Here is a 15,311-nt window from a genome sequence, read left to right as displayed (position 1 = left end):
GGCGCACAGGAAGAAGAAATTTGAAAAACATCTCTTTACCACAAGCTTTGCTTTGGGGTGTAACACCTTCAGGGCTGAAAGAAGCACTTCATTTCTGCGGCTCAGCCTGCGTTTGTTTTTTCTCTGGAGCCAGCTGCTACGCTGGCATTGCAAATCGGTGCCAGCTGAGGCTATTTGAGTGCTGGGAACGCTTAAGTAACCGTCGTGTTAAGCTGTTTCAACAGTTTAGCTAATCCAGTAAAAATAGTAAAATTTTACCAGAAGTATTAAGTAGATATGAAGCACAATGATATTATGCTGCGTGTTTTGAAAAAGGAGCATGATTTTTTCAACTGAAATGAACTGTGCATTGCCAAGGGAAATGTATTAGCTGGTGGAAAGCAATCCTGAAGATAAAATGACACTTCTGTTCTTAGTGACAATAAAATAGACCTGACAAGAGAAACATCTTTTCCTGTTGTTTTCCATGTATTATTGAAGTACCATTATAAGCAGGGATTAGCCTGCTGAAAGGCACAGTACTTTACAGTATCACACTCTAGGAGCAAAGTATCTTATGATAAAGAGTAAAACAATCGCCCTAGAGAGAAGGCCTTCTGTCCAGTTCTTCCAGGCAGGTTGACCAGGACCAGGTTCAGGAGCATTCGTTTAGCAGTTATGCATGGCACATACAGATGAAAGGCATTAGTATAATCTTGGAAAAGAACTAGTTCTTGAAAACTTGTGATACTAGCAAAACATCCTCAGTACTGGAGTGTGCAACTGGGAAAAAGGCCTATCAGGTTTACACTCTCCACATGCCATAAATCAAAACAAACTTAAACCATTAAACCCATTCAGCCTAGCCCAGGTTGGAAATCCTATCAAGGTCTATTGCATTTCTGGCAATTGGACAAGGTGTTTCCAACTCCCTCTTCTAACATGAAATACCTCTGTCTCTTCTGAAGCAAACAGGATGACTTAGTTGACTCCTGAGTCCAATACATCTACTTTCAGCATCTGCCATTATTTTGTGAGGGAGGGTCTGGAGAAAGGCAAAAAAGAGCACTTACCCTTAGGCCAGCCTTCATAAATTAGATGACATTTCACCCCTTACAGACCCTGATGACACTCAATAAGACTGTCCAGAGCTGTAATGGCTTAATTTCTAGGTGTCCCTGGAACTAAAGAAGCTGTTAGAACAGCCAGAGTTCTGCTGATCCAATGCTTCAGCTGATGCAAATTCAACTCAGAAGACTCTGCAAAGGGTTATATGTGCGGGCTTGCTCTTGAAGACCAAGGAACCCCTTGGGGTCAAAAAGCTTTCAGCCCCCTAAAATCATTAGCTGATTTGTGGCTTGGGCAGCATTTGGCCAGGTGTTATACTTGGCTGTACATGCAAAATCCACAGAGAAATATGTTGCTTCTCAGTGCACCTTCAGACCATCCTAAAGCCTCCTGAAACCCCGAGAAAGCTGAGTTCCGTCCTGGGTTCAAACTTGAGGTGCACAGTCAACTGCAGCCTGACTTCTTCAGCAGGGAGCAGTTTGATTAAATGGCATTTCCTTGGGCGAGGGAGGGGAACATGGGGGAAAAGATCCAGCAGCCATTGGAGATATAAAATTAAAATGAATTTTGGTAATTTTAATAAATATATATCAAGGAAATTTCACTTTACTACAACAACACATTAGTATACAAGCATCTAATATTTAAGCTTAAAACATCAAGTGTTTATCAAATATTGGAAAAGAGCAGACATTACTAGACTATCTGGGTATAACACAAGAAAAATCAGGTTTTTTAAAAAATTGGTCCTTGTGGACAAATGTCTAAATTATGATCCTACTCATACACTGTATGAATGAGATCTATATTTAATATTATTATTAATAAAAAAAGTTTCTGTCTTGGAGAAATCAGGTGGGATTTATACTTTCTTTATTTGTCATTCTTCACAATGATAACCCTTACAAACTTGTCAGTTCCAACTCACCTGACCACATAAAGGTTATCATTGATTTATGTCCTAGATACTCTGTGGTCATTTTGGCTGGAGGGGGGCGAAGCTTTGTCCTGCGACCACTGGGCTTAGTCACGAAATCAGTCCAGTTTGCAAACAGGACTGCAAGGTGTGGATGCCACCCAAAATAACCGTGGTCCAGGAGGACTCAGGCTGAACCTGTGAAGCCCAGAGCAGGATGTCTCTGACCCAGAGACCCAGCTGACTCCAGCACCGAGCCAGGCGCAGCCCAGGGTGGTGTCCCCCCCCGGGACGCTCGTACCCTGCACCAAGCTGGCTGTTTCCCCAGCACAGAGGTGAATTTCACCCTTTGGACAAGAACCAAGTGGAGAAGATGCCACTTGGATGCACAATGCTGTGGGAACAGGCATCTATTATGAGTCAGCCGTGGCTTGGATGTGGCTATTTCACTGAGCACACCCTGCCAGTTGTTATGATGACTGTGGGAACTAATTAATTTGGTGGATCTAAGACTCACAATACTCCCAGTCCAACCCTGACTAATGTCTTCTGGGCATTTTAAGCAGCACACTTTTGCAAACGGCCTACCTAGAGATGACTAAATGTTGTCCTTAGCCACTGAAATCTCAGCTCATTTCTCCAAAATGTTCTTTTTTAAAATTAAACCCCTTACATTCATTCAGATAAAATTGTGTTTATCGCCACATTATCAATTAACATTGTGCTTTTTGCTTTCTTTGCTTGTCTTCTTTAAATCAACAGCAAAAGTCATAGAAAAATTCCTGCATGCTTTTGCAATCTAAAAGAGAGAAATTATGCGAAACAGAATAAAGTATAAAACATGCCACTGGTTCATGAACTTCATTATACGAAGAAGGAAAAAAGAGAGCCCCAGCAACAGACAGTTGCCATAGAAACACTCAAGCATCGAATGCTTGTTTACAAGAGACATCTCTCTATTGTTTCTTAAATCCCTTCCTAAGGATGGCAAATCAAAAAGCAATTGAGCATCAAAAAGGAAGAACAGAGATGTTTGAATAGGAAGTTGAACTCAGTACTTCAAAGGTTAAAGGTTTTTAATAATATTGATCCAACCTGTGGTGGTTGTTGGTTTTTTTTCCTCTGTTTAGGTTAAATCCCTGCTGTATCACTGATTTATACTTAATTTTCACGCTGGCAAAAATTAAGACAAAAAGTAAGGCACCAAAAAAAAACCTGCCCTGTGTAACAACAAGCCTCATTAGTTACTACAGCCGAGGTGAAAACGTGCAAATACTTGAGCGGCATGTTGTGTTTCTGATTAATATCCCATAAACAGGTTATTTCTTTATGCTATGTCCTATTTTGTCAGTTGAACAAGATGCTGAATCCAGGAATTCACAAGTATCAGTATAAAACGTAAGGACGGTTTATTCCCAGTCCACGAAGACAGTCCTTTGTCAGAACAAACACTGAGTTACAAGGAGCACATCACCCTTGCTGGTAGCATCAATTTGTTTACCAGACTTCCAATTCCTCGGTAAACATAATGGAGGTTCTTCTTAATTAATGGCAGACTTCTTGGGGGCAGGGATATATAAAACGATATGTTTTTCCCATCTGGCTGATTGGTATTTTCAGTAACGAAAGCTACACCATAGCTGTACAGACTATGGTGCTAAGCAGTAACGCAACTGCGTTCTTTATGAAGTCTCCGTATTTATAAATAGCCCGCTGATGCAGATCACAGAGACGCTTTACACAATCTGCTCTCCAGTCATTTAAAACTACACGTAATGTTTGTGGCATGATCGTATCATTTGTAGAAAACTATAAAAAATCCATTCAAAATAAAAATTTGATAGACAAACAAACATGCTGCGCATGCGTCAACAGAGCAAGAAAGATGCCTCATATTTTACTTCCTTTGCTGCAGCACATTTTATTACTTGGTAAAGACTCCTTTTTCCTTAACGATTTTTTCCAAGATTCACTTATGTTGCTCTTGTCATTACATCCAGTCTCAAAACAGTCATAAAATTTGCCTTTACATTCGAGAGCGTGGGTGCCTCTTATAGGTTCACGGTTTAGGGCGACACTTTCTTGCTCAGGTTCATTACCTCCTTTCTCGTCATTAAATTTTGCCTTTTCCTGATTACCGTGAGACCTGGCATTAGCGATGAACACTTCATTAGCAGGTATCTGGTCATCACTCCTGTAAGAAGGGGCGCTGCCAATGTCATAATCCACCTGCTGGGAACAGCTTGGCATAGAAATGGGGGAGGAGGAGGAGGAAGAGGAAGAGGAGGAAGTACTTTCTGTACTAGCATTAACAGAGTAGGGTAGATTTAAATAGTGACTGCCACACTCTTGATAGAAGCAGCACGTGTGGAGCTTCTCGTACTCCTCTTTCGCCATCCGAAGGCGTTTTCTGTATGGACAGTCCTGAGGCACGAACCACTCTTGTGGTGACGTGCCACCAAAGGAGCAGGCGGAGAAGCACCAGTTATTCTGCATGATGATTTCTCCATGGATTCTCTTCATTAGGTTGTTGATGAGGACGGATCTCCGCAGGTAGACTTCAGGATCATCAATGAATTTCAGCTTTTCCAAAGACATGTAAAGAATATGGGCCCGCTCCTCAAACACGGAGATTGTCTGAAAATGCAAAAGACAGAAGACATGGAACTGAAGGCAACCAGTTTTGTTCCAGGCAAGCAGAAAGAAAATGAAGTAAGGTATTCCCCTGGCGCCACTACTTTTCTCATTCTCTTTCTGAGGCACCTGAAACTGGCTTTTCATTTTGCACACCCATGTAGCTGGGAACCTGCTTTTCCTTGGCCACAGAATTCAGCCGGGTTTAGGAGGTAAGTAGCTGAGCATTACACTACGGAGGCAATTGCAGGGCACAAATCCAGGAAGGGAGAACAAAATCCAGATGCACACATCTGGTTCTTTATTTGCATTTGGGTTTAAAACATAAAAGTGTTGTGCAGTTTTGCTCCAGTGAAGGCTGGGGGTGTTTTGATTTAAATGGACCCAATTCCATCCCCTGTAGGGCTTCTACAAAGCTCTGAACCCAAGCAAAGGTCCCCCTCCTGCAGCCTCAAGGTCTGCAAGACGCAGCCAGCAGCCATCGCAGCAAGTGTCGGAGCATTTCATCCAGTGCCAGTAGAAGAGGCCCTCCAGCGAGGAGGCCTCCATTTGCCAAACTCCCTTATACTGCTCTTGTGTACAGAAGTGCAGGGAGGGAGGGAGAAACCCATCTCAAAGCGCCACAGCATCTGGAGAGCAGCTGTTGGCCTGCGTACTACACCCTGCGCTCTACGGGACCGGTGGGAACACGGATAGGCAGGGACAAGGTCAGGAAACGAAGAGAGGATAGGGATTTGCAGAAATCCTGGCTCGGTGCCCACAGATTTGTTCTCCCTTCCATGGTCCTTCCAGGACTCCCTTTCTCAGCACTGGCAGCATGAGCAGGTTACTGCCCCCGGGAGGCCCCAGGTTCTGCGCTGTAATCTCTACCCTGGGAATCAAAATAAGAGAGGGGCAACGCATGCTACTGTAAGCACTATTAACTAATTTTCATTTTTAGTAAGAATTTGGTTTGCGTAGGAGGGGAACAGCACAGCACAAAGAGAGACTGCTCTAAATCCCCCCCATCTGTGGCTTGATCATTCTTCCCTTTCCCACATGGTTACAGCATTTTTGCAGAGTGGAAGTCGTAGCTATGAGGACTGAAAGAGCATAAAGCACAGCTGCTTTTCACATCCATTCAGCTCTCCTCAGCCCTCTAGCTCTTTCCACAGCCTGGTCCTGTCTGCAGGGCTTAGAAGCAGCACAGTGCCTCGTAAAAACAAAAATTGGTCCTGTTTTCATGCAATTTCACAGCTGAAGCTCTTCTTCGTTAAGACAGAGTAATTTTCTATAATAAGTGACTCATTTTAAATTATATTAAGCCTACAGGTTAATTTGTGTCCTTTATACCTGCCGCAGCAATAGTCAGTGAACCCAAAAAAGCCTGGAGCAAACCAGTAAGCCTTGAACCGTGATTGTCCTGGAGGGCCACCAGTAGGAACAAGTTGTCAAAGGCATTCTACTACAAATGTTTGCCAGCAGCCCTGGAGAGGGGCTCTGGGCCCTATCGTCATACCCTTTACAGGACAAGGACTCTCAGAACATAACTCACTCTTTACGGGTAGCAGAGGTATAAAAATGTGTAAGAAATTCAAAGAAACTGGGTGGGCCTCCTCCCTCCCCCAGAGCTCAGCGCTGCAAACTACAAAACGCGTTAGTGCAGAACAGAAGAAACTGGTGACCCAGGGTTTCTGACATGACACACCCCTACGAGAGCACAAAATGATGTCTAGGACAGGTCTATCTTACCAATACCTCTACAGCTGGGTTTTATGCCGTTAGAAAGGGATAAGTAACCATTCCTCCTCTTTGTGAGGAAAACAATCACTGACACAAAAATCCAACAATCTAGCCAAGAAAAAAACTGGCTGAAATCAGAGAGTGATGTGACACGTGGGAGACATATTCACTAACCAGAGCACATTTTTCAACACCCTTGGTGCTATTTATTCATTGTTCTGGCAGCAGACCGGACACCTTCTGCAATTAATGGTGAGACAGTTTTTCACCTTCCTGGTCAGGTACTTACTTCCAGCCAACACTATTTGTAGCTGAAAATTCCTTCCGCTACTCTAAGGTCCTTGGGAACCGAGCTCGGCATTCACTGCTCACTCCTCCTCTACAGAAATCCCTCCAGGGAAACAGGGTCCCACTGGGCAAACCTCCCTGCCTGGTGTCCCTGGGAGGGACGAGGCACTCAGTTCTCCTCACATCTCAGAAGGCTGCCTCTGTGATGCAGGTAAAGATAACGTAGAGACTTGCTCTGCGTCTTGATCTGTTTTAGCTTTCTGTCTCTGGGTTTTTTGTGGTACTATAAGGTTTTGTGGTTCTATATGGGTTTTGTGCCTCCCATAAACTGTGCTTTAATCAGATTATATTCTGTCCTCTCTATCACCAATAGTACACAGGTAGCACTGGACTGCCATGGGCCAGGTATGATCCAGAAAGGTAAGGATGATGTCTCAAGGCACGAGCTACCCTTAAGCACATCACTCCAGGCATTCAATTCCCTACAGGACCCAGCCCTTAATGAACGAGAGCAGAAAATCTCTCATAAAAAAAAAAAAAAAGAAGTTAGATTTCAATTTGTGTATTCACTGCCCTGGTAAACGTTTGCTCTAATCCCTCCCTTGACAGCTTTCATTAAAAAAAATATTCTTTCATTTACTAATCTGTTCTTTTGGAGTTATTAGCTTTTTAATAAACAGGATTAAATACTGAAGGAGCTTGTACTCGCTTTCCAAATCATTCTGTTTTTCTAGAGGATCTGTAACCTGTTTGGGGTACATGGAACCTATTACTATTTTCTCCCCTGGAAAAAGTTTTGAATGAAGTGGGGAATCATGGGCCCATTTTATTTATGTTCTTCATTTCTGCTGTTGAAACGCTGTTACGGAGCTGTTTCTGTAAGCTTGATATAAACTAGCTAAAAACAAAATAACCTGGGGAAAAAAAAAGTTATTCTCAGCATTTCCATTTACAGTTGTTATAAATGAAGAAACGCCTTTGCTTCTTAAGCAATTCGATGACAATAAAACAATAAATGTGAACAAGTGACAACTATTTGTTTCTGAGCAAACAGCTGGATCATTCCCCTAATTTCAGCAGAGCATTTCAGCCTTCTGGAAATGGGTCAATCGAGTGTTACGAAGCATCTGAAACTCAGAGTAAAAATAATGACTATTAGAAAACATACTTTATGTGTACAGCTGCTGAGCGGTGGATGAAAATCCTCTTCTTCCACATATTTCCTTTTAAAGTATGTGATCTTGGATGTTGTTACAGGATTTGAAATTCCCCTGTAATGTGATCCTGTGGGTAATAAATCAGATATGACAAATGACATGCGGTTTGCCGGAGGTTCTCCAAACAAAATACTTTTCATTTCCCCTTCGCGCTACAGGAGAACTCCGCCGCGTGTTCGCACAGATCCACTCGCGGCGATCAGGAACAAACCCTCACCGGACCAAGGCACCGCTCGCCGGGCTCGCCTAGCCGAGGGCTGACTGACCCGCTGCCGCCCCCGGGACGCTCGCCTTCGGGAAAACTTTCCCTCCGCGCCGGGGGCCGCCTTCCCCACCGCCCCCCCGGGGAGAAGCCAACCCCGCGCACCTGCGGCCCCGCCACGCTCGCCCGTGGGCGACCCCTCCCGCTTGCCCCCGGCAAGCCGGCGGAGCCTCCCTCCGCGGACGAACCAACCTCCGTCCCGCCGCCGCGGGGACCGGCGCGGTGCCTACCTGCGGCGGGGGGCCCGGGGGCCGGCGGCGGCGGCGGCGGCGGCGGCGGGGCGGCGGGGCCGGGGCGGCCGCAGCAGGGCGGCTGCCAGAGGCCGCGGTAGGCGGCGAGGTCGGCGGCTCCCTCGGCGGCGATGGGGCGGCCCAGCCGCTGCATGGGCAGCACCAGGGTCATCGCGGGCGCCGGCACCTGGAAGCGAAGCAGCGCGGTGAGCGCCCGGCACCCCGCCGCCCCCTTCACCTCACCCCCCGCCCCCGCCGCCCCCCCGGCACTCATACCTCCACAGACACGTATATCAAAAATATACGCCTATATATCTGCCATAGACACACGTTATTTATTTATATTTTTTTTTCCCTTCTTACGGCAGGAAAAGACCGGAGCGCTCTCCCACAAAGGGCGCGGGGTCTACGGTACCGGGAGTTTGTGCGCGTCCCCCCCCTCCCCGCCACCGCCCCGGCCCCGCGCCCGCTCCCGCCGCCTCCCCGTCCCCGTCCCCGTCCCCGCTCACACACCGGCACGGATCCGCTCACTCGCTTCCCATTCTCTCCCGGCGGCGTTGGCACGGCGCGCCCGGCACCGGCGGGTGTGAGAGCCGGGGCGTGTGTGTGTGCGTGTGTGTGGCGTGGGGTGTGCGTGTGTGCGAGAGAGAGCGCGCCCGGCAGCCGGGGACCGCGTTCCTTTCTTCTTTCTTCCCTCCCAAACGAAACAAGACAGCAGAGACTTAGGTAGTTGTTTCCACTAGCCCCGATCGGACTGAACTGGATCTGCCTCCAGTCAAAACACTGCGAGACTTAAGACAGAAAATTGGCTCCGGTTTCAAGCCGTGAGTTGCGGTCCCACCGGAGCCAAGCACAACATCGGCGGAGCAGGCGGAATATTAAGCAGGAGCGGGGACTCCAGGGCCAGCGCCAGGCTGCGCGCTGCCTCCTGCCGCGACAGCAGGCGGGAGGGGAGGGGAGGGGAGGGAAAGGGAAGGGAGGGAGCAAACTTTCTGCGAGGGGCAAGGGATGAGTTCATAGTCACCTACTTCTTGGCAGAGGAGCGCGGAACAATGCGCCCAGACACGGCCCGGCCCCTCCCTCCCTCTCCTTCCTCCTCCTCCTCCTCCTCCTCCTCCTCTCTCTAAGAAAGCGGGATGTAGGTTCCCCTCGGTGCAGCCCTCCCGGAGGAAGACGAGGGCCCGAGCAAGCAGCGAGAAGGAGGGGCCGCAGGTGGGCAGGTGGAATTTCAGCAATTGTTTGTGTTAGCAGCTGAGCGCTCGCTAACAAGAGGAAAAAATAAACCGCAGCAGAAGAGGGAGGAAAAATAAATCATTCACATCTGCCAGTTGTTTTCTTAAATCCTGGAAGAATGCACGAGGCTGCTACTTTATTAAGAAATGGGCTTCCAGCACGAGCGAACTCTCTGTTCCTTGGATGCACGCGTAGGTCCGCCCTCCGCTCCTCAACGGGGCAGAAAACAGGAGGCGAAGGGGAAATCCCCGAGCCCTGCTAAATCCTCGTTTGCCCTGGTAAAGGCCACCAGACCTCGCCGCCATTATACTGAAGGGTGCCCAAACCCCTTCCTCACAATCACTTTACTGCTCACTCGCTGCATACGGCCCTCAGCCACCTTCTCGCAGTAGCCCTGTAGTGCCATCTTGCTTTTCCTGGGCAAAGAAACAATGACGCGGGGAGTGGCAAGGCACTGGACTGGCCCATTGGAAGCTCTCCCCGACACACCCAGTATATATTATTTATTCCTCACGGCTTTTGTTACCGGCTGAGTAGCGACACATGGAAAGACTGGTCAAAACAACAAGTGGGTCAGTCTGCTGACCTCAGAGCAGGGCCAAAAAGCGGCCCAAGAACCAGCTAAAAAAGTCATCTATTTTGTGGCTGAAAAGATTACGCCATCATTAGAAAGCACCCACGGACTCTTCTCATTAATCTGCACTGAGGAATCACTCACAGGGAGACATCAATCTTCTCATGTTGGCGTGATGTCAACGCTCAGTGTTTGTCCTTAGAGAATAAGGGTTGGAAGAAACTCGCTGCTGCTTTGGAAAAGTCAGGATTTCTTTGCACGTAATGAATTCAGCATCTCTTTGTGGAATTTTTTTATGAGAAACGGAGATTTCGACTGGGCTTTTTTTTTCTTTTTACATATTTCATCCCAAATAGGTCTTTCTATGCTTATGCAGAAACACACAGGAAGGAAGAAAGGAAGGAAGTGTCGGGATGCCTTCTGCTCAGTGTTGCTGATTTATCTTGAAAAACCGAGTTCTCTGGACTGCCAGTAAATGAACTGCTTCTGCTATTTACAACATGCAAAATTAATAGAGGCAGGGCAGTTAACTTCCATAAACAGCTACTGTCCATGTGCATTCTCCGTGTTTCCAAACTGTATAAAAACAAGGCATAAATAATAGAGCTTCCCTTGGATAAAAAAAGAAAACAGTCAGAAAATGAAGGCCCCAAACCAAGCTTGTAGGTCTCAGCACGCATTACAAAGCTGTATGGGTGGCACTCAGCTACAAAATAAGCCCCATTTTGTAGCGAAGGAATTGCTTCAGCAGACAGAAGCTGAGAACCAGGCTTTGAGAAGGGCTTGTGACTCTGGGCATGCTATTTGTTCCCGTTTGATTTTCAGAAGCACTGATTTCCAGCTGCTGCAAAGGAGTGGGAAGGGAGCTGCGAGTACTCAGCACGTGGGAAAAGTCAGCCTCCCCGAAGGTAAAGTTGGACACGGCAAAACTGAAAGCCTGAAGTACGAGGTGGTATTTACTGAAAAAGCACTGCCGAACCTAGCTCCATAAACAGGACCTCTGACATTGCTCCCGAAGAGCCAACCTACTGTTTTTCCCCGTTAAGGGTGGCAAAATCCACTCCTGAGTATCTTGCCAGAAGTCACGCAGCGAATCAGTGTCAGAGCCAGAAATAGAACCAGATCTCATCGTCCTCCAGCTGTAAGCCCAACCCATTTATATTACATTATCGTATGCAATGGAGGGATTTCATCCAAAATCCGGTTCGTTTCAATGAGGCTTTGCAGAACAGCACATGCATTGTTACATTTCCATTAATGCCACTGGAAATAAAGGATGAAAGATGTACATTTGAGCATACAATACATTTACTATACAAAATTACAGCAAAAGGTTGACACTTAGGGCTGGATTCAATTTTGAAAAATCCATTTGGGAGCCTTGTGTGGGCTTCAGTGGCATGGAAGCCAGGCACAGTATTTTATTGAACCCAGCCCTCCATCCTTAGGCTACCACAATTTTTCCATTTTGTCAGCCAAACGCATGCAGCGTGAGGACACCCCGAGGCATCTACAGCAGCCTGAAGGTTAAAATGTCAAACTTTTTCCGTATGCAGTTTTACACAGTAAGACTACTATACATTGCTACGCTACTCCATTTGCTGGGGTTTTCACTCACTATTCCTCCAGAGCCATTATGATGTTAATGAGAGAACTGTAATGATGCCATTCACATTATAACAAGCCTGATGCCATGTCAGTGAAAAGGGCTCTTTATACAGTTCCAGAACGCCTCTAAAAACCCAAACTTAAATATAAAATGCCTGTGACAATAATGCTGCAGGTCTCCCCAAGATCAATAAAGACAAGGGAATAGACTTTAAGATGGCTATTCCTTTCTTAACTCCTGGGCTTGTACCTAAGTACTGCAGCGCTTTCAGTCTTTATCACATATTCTGGAGCGTTTCCATTGCATAACAACATGACTTGAGGAGGGAATAGCGTTCCTTAACTGTACTATACCATTGCTAACATCTGGATTGCAGCGCTTAGAAAACAAAATTGCCATCGTTTTGGTAGCTGTTACCTTTCTGGCGTTACAGACAATTTACAGTGCAGAAGCAATCAGGGACCCCACCGCACGAGCGCTGCAGGCAGGCTGCGCAGACCCACGCGCTGCCAAAGCGAGTGACAGCCGGAGGGAGGAAGGGGAAAAGCACAATCACATACCCAGATTGGTGTATGTACATTAAAGACAACAAAACCCAACTATATCACATGTAAACAGATTCCAGGCTGACCTCATTGTAAACTATCCGCTCTTTATGGCTGCTGCAACAAAGTTTGGTATCACCAGTTAGCTGACGGAGGCAGGGCATCCTATGGGCAAGGGCATCATGGAAGAGGGCATAAAGGCTCCCCTGGAAGGAGCAGATAAATGCACGAGGACACCAGCATCACCGGCGAAGGGAGCACAGCCGTACAGTGGAGACAATGGTGGAGCGATGGCAGCTAAGGCGGAGCTGCGACAACCGAACACGTGAAAATAAAGACTAGACGCAGGCAAGTAAGGAGGAAAGGCAGGAGGTGGATTGGCTCTGACCACAGCAGTGGACAGGGAAGAGGATGTTGGGAGCTTGTGTTTAAATAGATCAAACTGGCTGATATGTCACAAATTCAAGGAGGAGGAAGTTACAAACAGAGATGGGAGATAACGAGGGCCTTGATTAAAACGTTTCTTGTCTGGGTGGATATGCATGGAATTATAGTAACATTATGAATGAAGCAGTGGAAACACAGGGGACACTGAATCGCAGCACGTTGGGGCAGCCAAATCACAGTAAATGAAAGCAAAGCGTCAAAGACGATCCCTGCGATCAGGGCTCTGGAGGCAAGGCGAGCAGCAAGGCTGAAAGAAGTGGGAAAGCGTCTGGAATTGGCCATGCTGGATTTAAACTGAAAATTGGACTTCCAAGAGACCCTGTGGGTTGGGAGCAGAGAGAGAGAGAGGTCTTCCTTCTCTTGTTGATATAAAATAGCTGAGAAGAACGGCAGTATCTCACTGCGCCAGCGCAGGGTGGTCCCTGGTCCGCTGTGAGGGAGACGCTTGAGGCACAAACCGGAGATGGTAGGGAGGAGGCAGAGGGAAGAGGGGATGAGGATGGGTGGCAGCAAGGCAGCGTGGGCCCCGGGCAATGATCATTTTCTGTTCCTTCAGCCGCACCTCATATCAGAAACATGTATAAAGCCATCGAACACAAGCATGAAACAAGGGTGACGTGAAAGGGTTAAGGCTGGCTGAAATAACTAGACTGGTAGAACAACAGGTCTGTGTGCCAATGAGGTCAATTCAGCTCTTCATCCTTCGGAGGTATAGATAAACTATAGACCTGCCAAGTCTAGTGTTTTTCCCTGTGTTTCTTGGCCCTCACTTCAGGGAATTTCAAGGAATCCACTGTTTTTTTCTTCTTGCTCTCTTTTTTCCCCCTTCTTTTTCTGGAGTTGGACTCGCGGTCTGGTGGGAGAGGAATTAATTTGAAATCAGAAATTGATTTCTGTGTCAAGATACAGCCCTTCCATGAAAGTGTTTCAAAGGTATCTTCACTTAACTTCTGTCCTAATTTAGATTATACAACTCCAGATGCTCAAGTGTCTCTTTCTCAAGACAGAATTCCAAGCAAATATTTCTCTAACTTTCCTAATTCCCACATCCTAATTTTGTTTCTTTTCATACTTTGCAGTTGAATTCTTCCCAGAAAGAATTTCTGGAGTTACCCTGTCCCGATTTGTCAGAGTCCCCGGATTTTCTTAGCAAGCATTTTTTTCAGAGTGGAAAAAAAAAAAAAAAAAGAAAAGAAAGGGAAAAGAAAATGTTTTTTTGAAGTCTTAGCAGTTGTGCTTTCTCTGGTGAAGCAGAACTAGAGGAGGTTTCTAGGCCGACAGAAAAGAGGTTTCTTCTTTCATTTCTTTGTAGGTATATGTCACCTATCAGTACTCTTGGTAGCCTATATGCAATGAACTCTTAAATGGTGGTTCTAACAGTTACAGTTTGTGCTAGAATTTTTGCAAATATATGAAAATACAAGCCAATTTGCAATGGGTTTTTTTTTCCACGGTGCTCTGGCAGCTACGAGAAAGGTGACATCAAGTTTACTGCAGCCATCTCTTGACAGCTGCTTCGCCTGCCTGCTCTAGGAGAACAATAAAGCCCCATGGTATTTATTTTAGAAAGCATAAATATTTTTTCCAGTGTTCTTAGCCAAAATGTCTCATATGCTCTCTGCCTCCACCCCGCTGGTGGCTGCGTGGCCCAGCAAGACATATAAAGCTCTGTCCGGGATCCTCTCAGCTCAGTGGGAGTTTGGTTTGCAAAACACTTCAGTATCCTGAGGTTAAAAGGTGCTCCTGTTGCTGCAAACTCTAACTGACAGTATTTATGATTAGTTAACCTTTGCAATGGGTTTTGACACAGAATAGGTGCTAGATGTTGTCATTGGGACTGAAGTCAGAGAGAAGAAGGGGCCTCAGCAGCCGGGCAGGGCTGAGAAAGCAAAGGAGACTTCCCAAAGCACAAGGCAGTTCTCCTCACTTCTTCTGTACGAGAGGTACCAATTAAAACCGCTTCCCCACTTAACTTTCACTCCAGTGCAGCAGCACAGGCATGTCACTAGCACCATAAATTAGATGGTTTATGGGGTTAATTATGTTGCCTTCTTCACTTTTTGTCTGCCGAAGAAAGTAAACAAAACAAACAAAAAAGTGTTTTGGAACAAAGAGCGAGTTGTCTCCCACTTTGCTGTGTGCTACTTTCCACAAAGAATGAGAGCTATTATTATTCTTTTACAAGTTTCCTTCTAAGGGAAATAAACACCAAAGGTAGGATTCCAAGGAAATGACTCACAAATATTGGCAACAGGCTCCGAAAATTGGATCCAGTCTTTGCAAAAGCCTTTAGCAGAATACTAACCCCTCTTATTGCAAAATAAACTTTTCCCAGACGAGCTGCACATCAGCTCTGTGCGTGTGTGTGCATGTGTGCGTGTGTGTGTGTATGTGTGTGTGTGAGGAAGCAGAGACAGGAACAGAACCCATTTCTCACTTCTCCCCCTCTTCCCTCCGGGGCACTGCTTCTGATGCCATTTTTAGCTGGAAGCTGGAAATTTTTAATAACCGACTGAGTCATCCTCAGGAGAGGAAGGGAAAGGGATGCGCCTCACCTTGCTGTGCTGCCCGCCGGCCGTCTCTGCCT

General features: G+C 46.4%; 1 protein-coding gene across 1 annotated transcript; it reads right to left on the bottom strand.

The window, feature by feature from the left end:
• Positions 1 to 1,599: 1,599 nt before the first annotated feature.
• On the bottom strand, positions 1,600 to 8,488 carry SERTAD4 (SERTA domain containing 4). Its single transcript, XM_074169105.1, has 3 exons — positions 8,317 to 8,488; positions 7,776 to 7,891; positions 1,600 to 4,600 (listed from the first exon to the last, which is right to left on the bottom strand). Exons 1-3 carry the CDS (start codon positions 8,486 to 8,488, stop codon positions 3,854 to 3,856), a joined length of 1,035 nt encoding a protein of 344 aa, XP_074025206.1. The 3' UTR covers positions 1,600 to 3,853.
• Positions 8,489 to 15,311: the final 6,823 nt, after the last annotated feature.

This window comes from Numenius arquata, chromosome 2 (genome assembly GCF_964106895.1).
Source record: "Numenius arquata chromosome 2, bNumArq3.hap1.1, whole genome shotgun sequence".
NCBI classification, from domain to species: Eukaryota; Metazoa; Chordata; class Aves; order Charadriiformes; family Scolopacidae; genus Numenius; species Numenius arquata.
The sequence above is the reverse complement of the archived record's forward strand: the minus strand, read 5'-3'. Positions and strand labels throughout refer to the sequence as shown.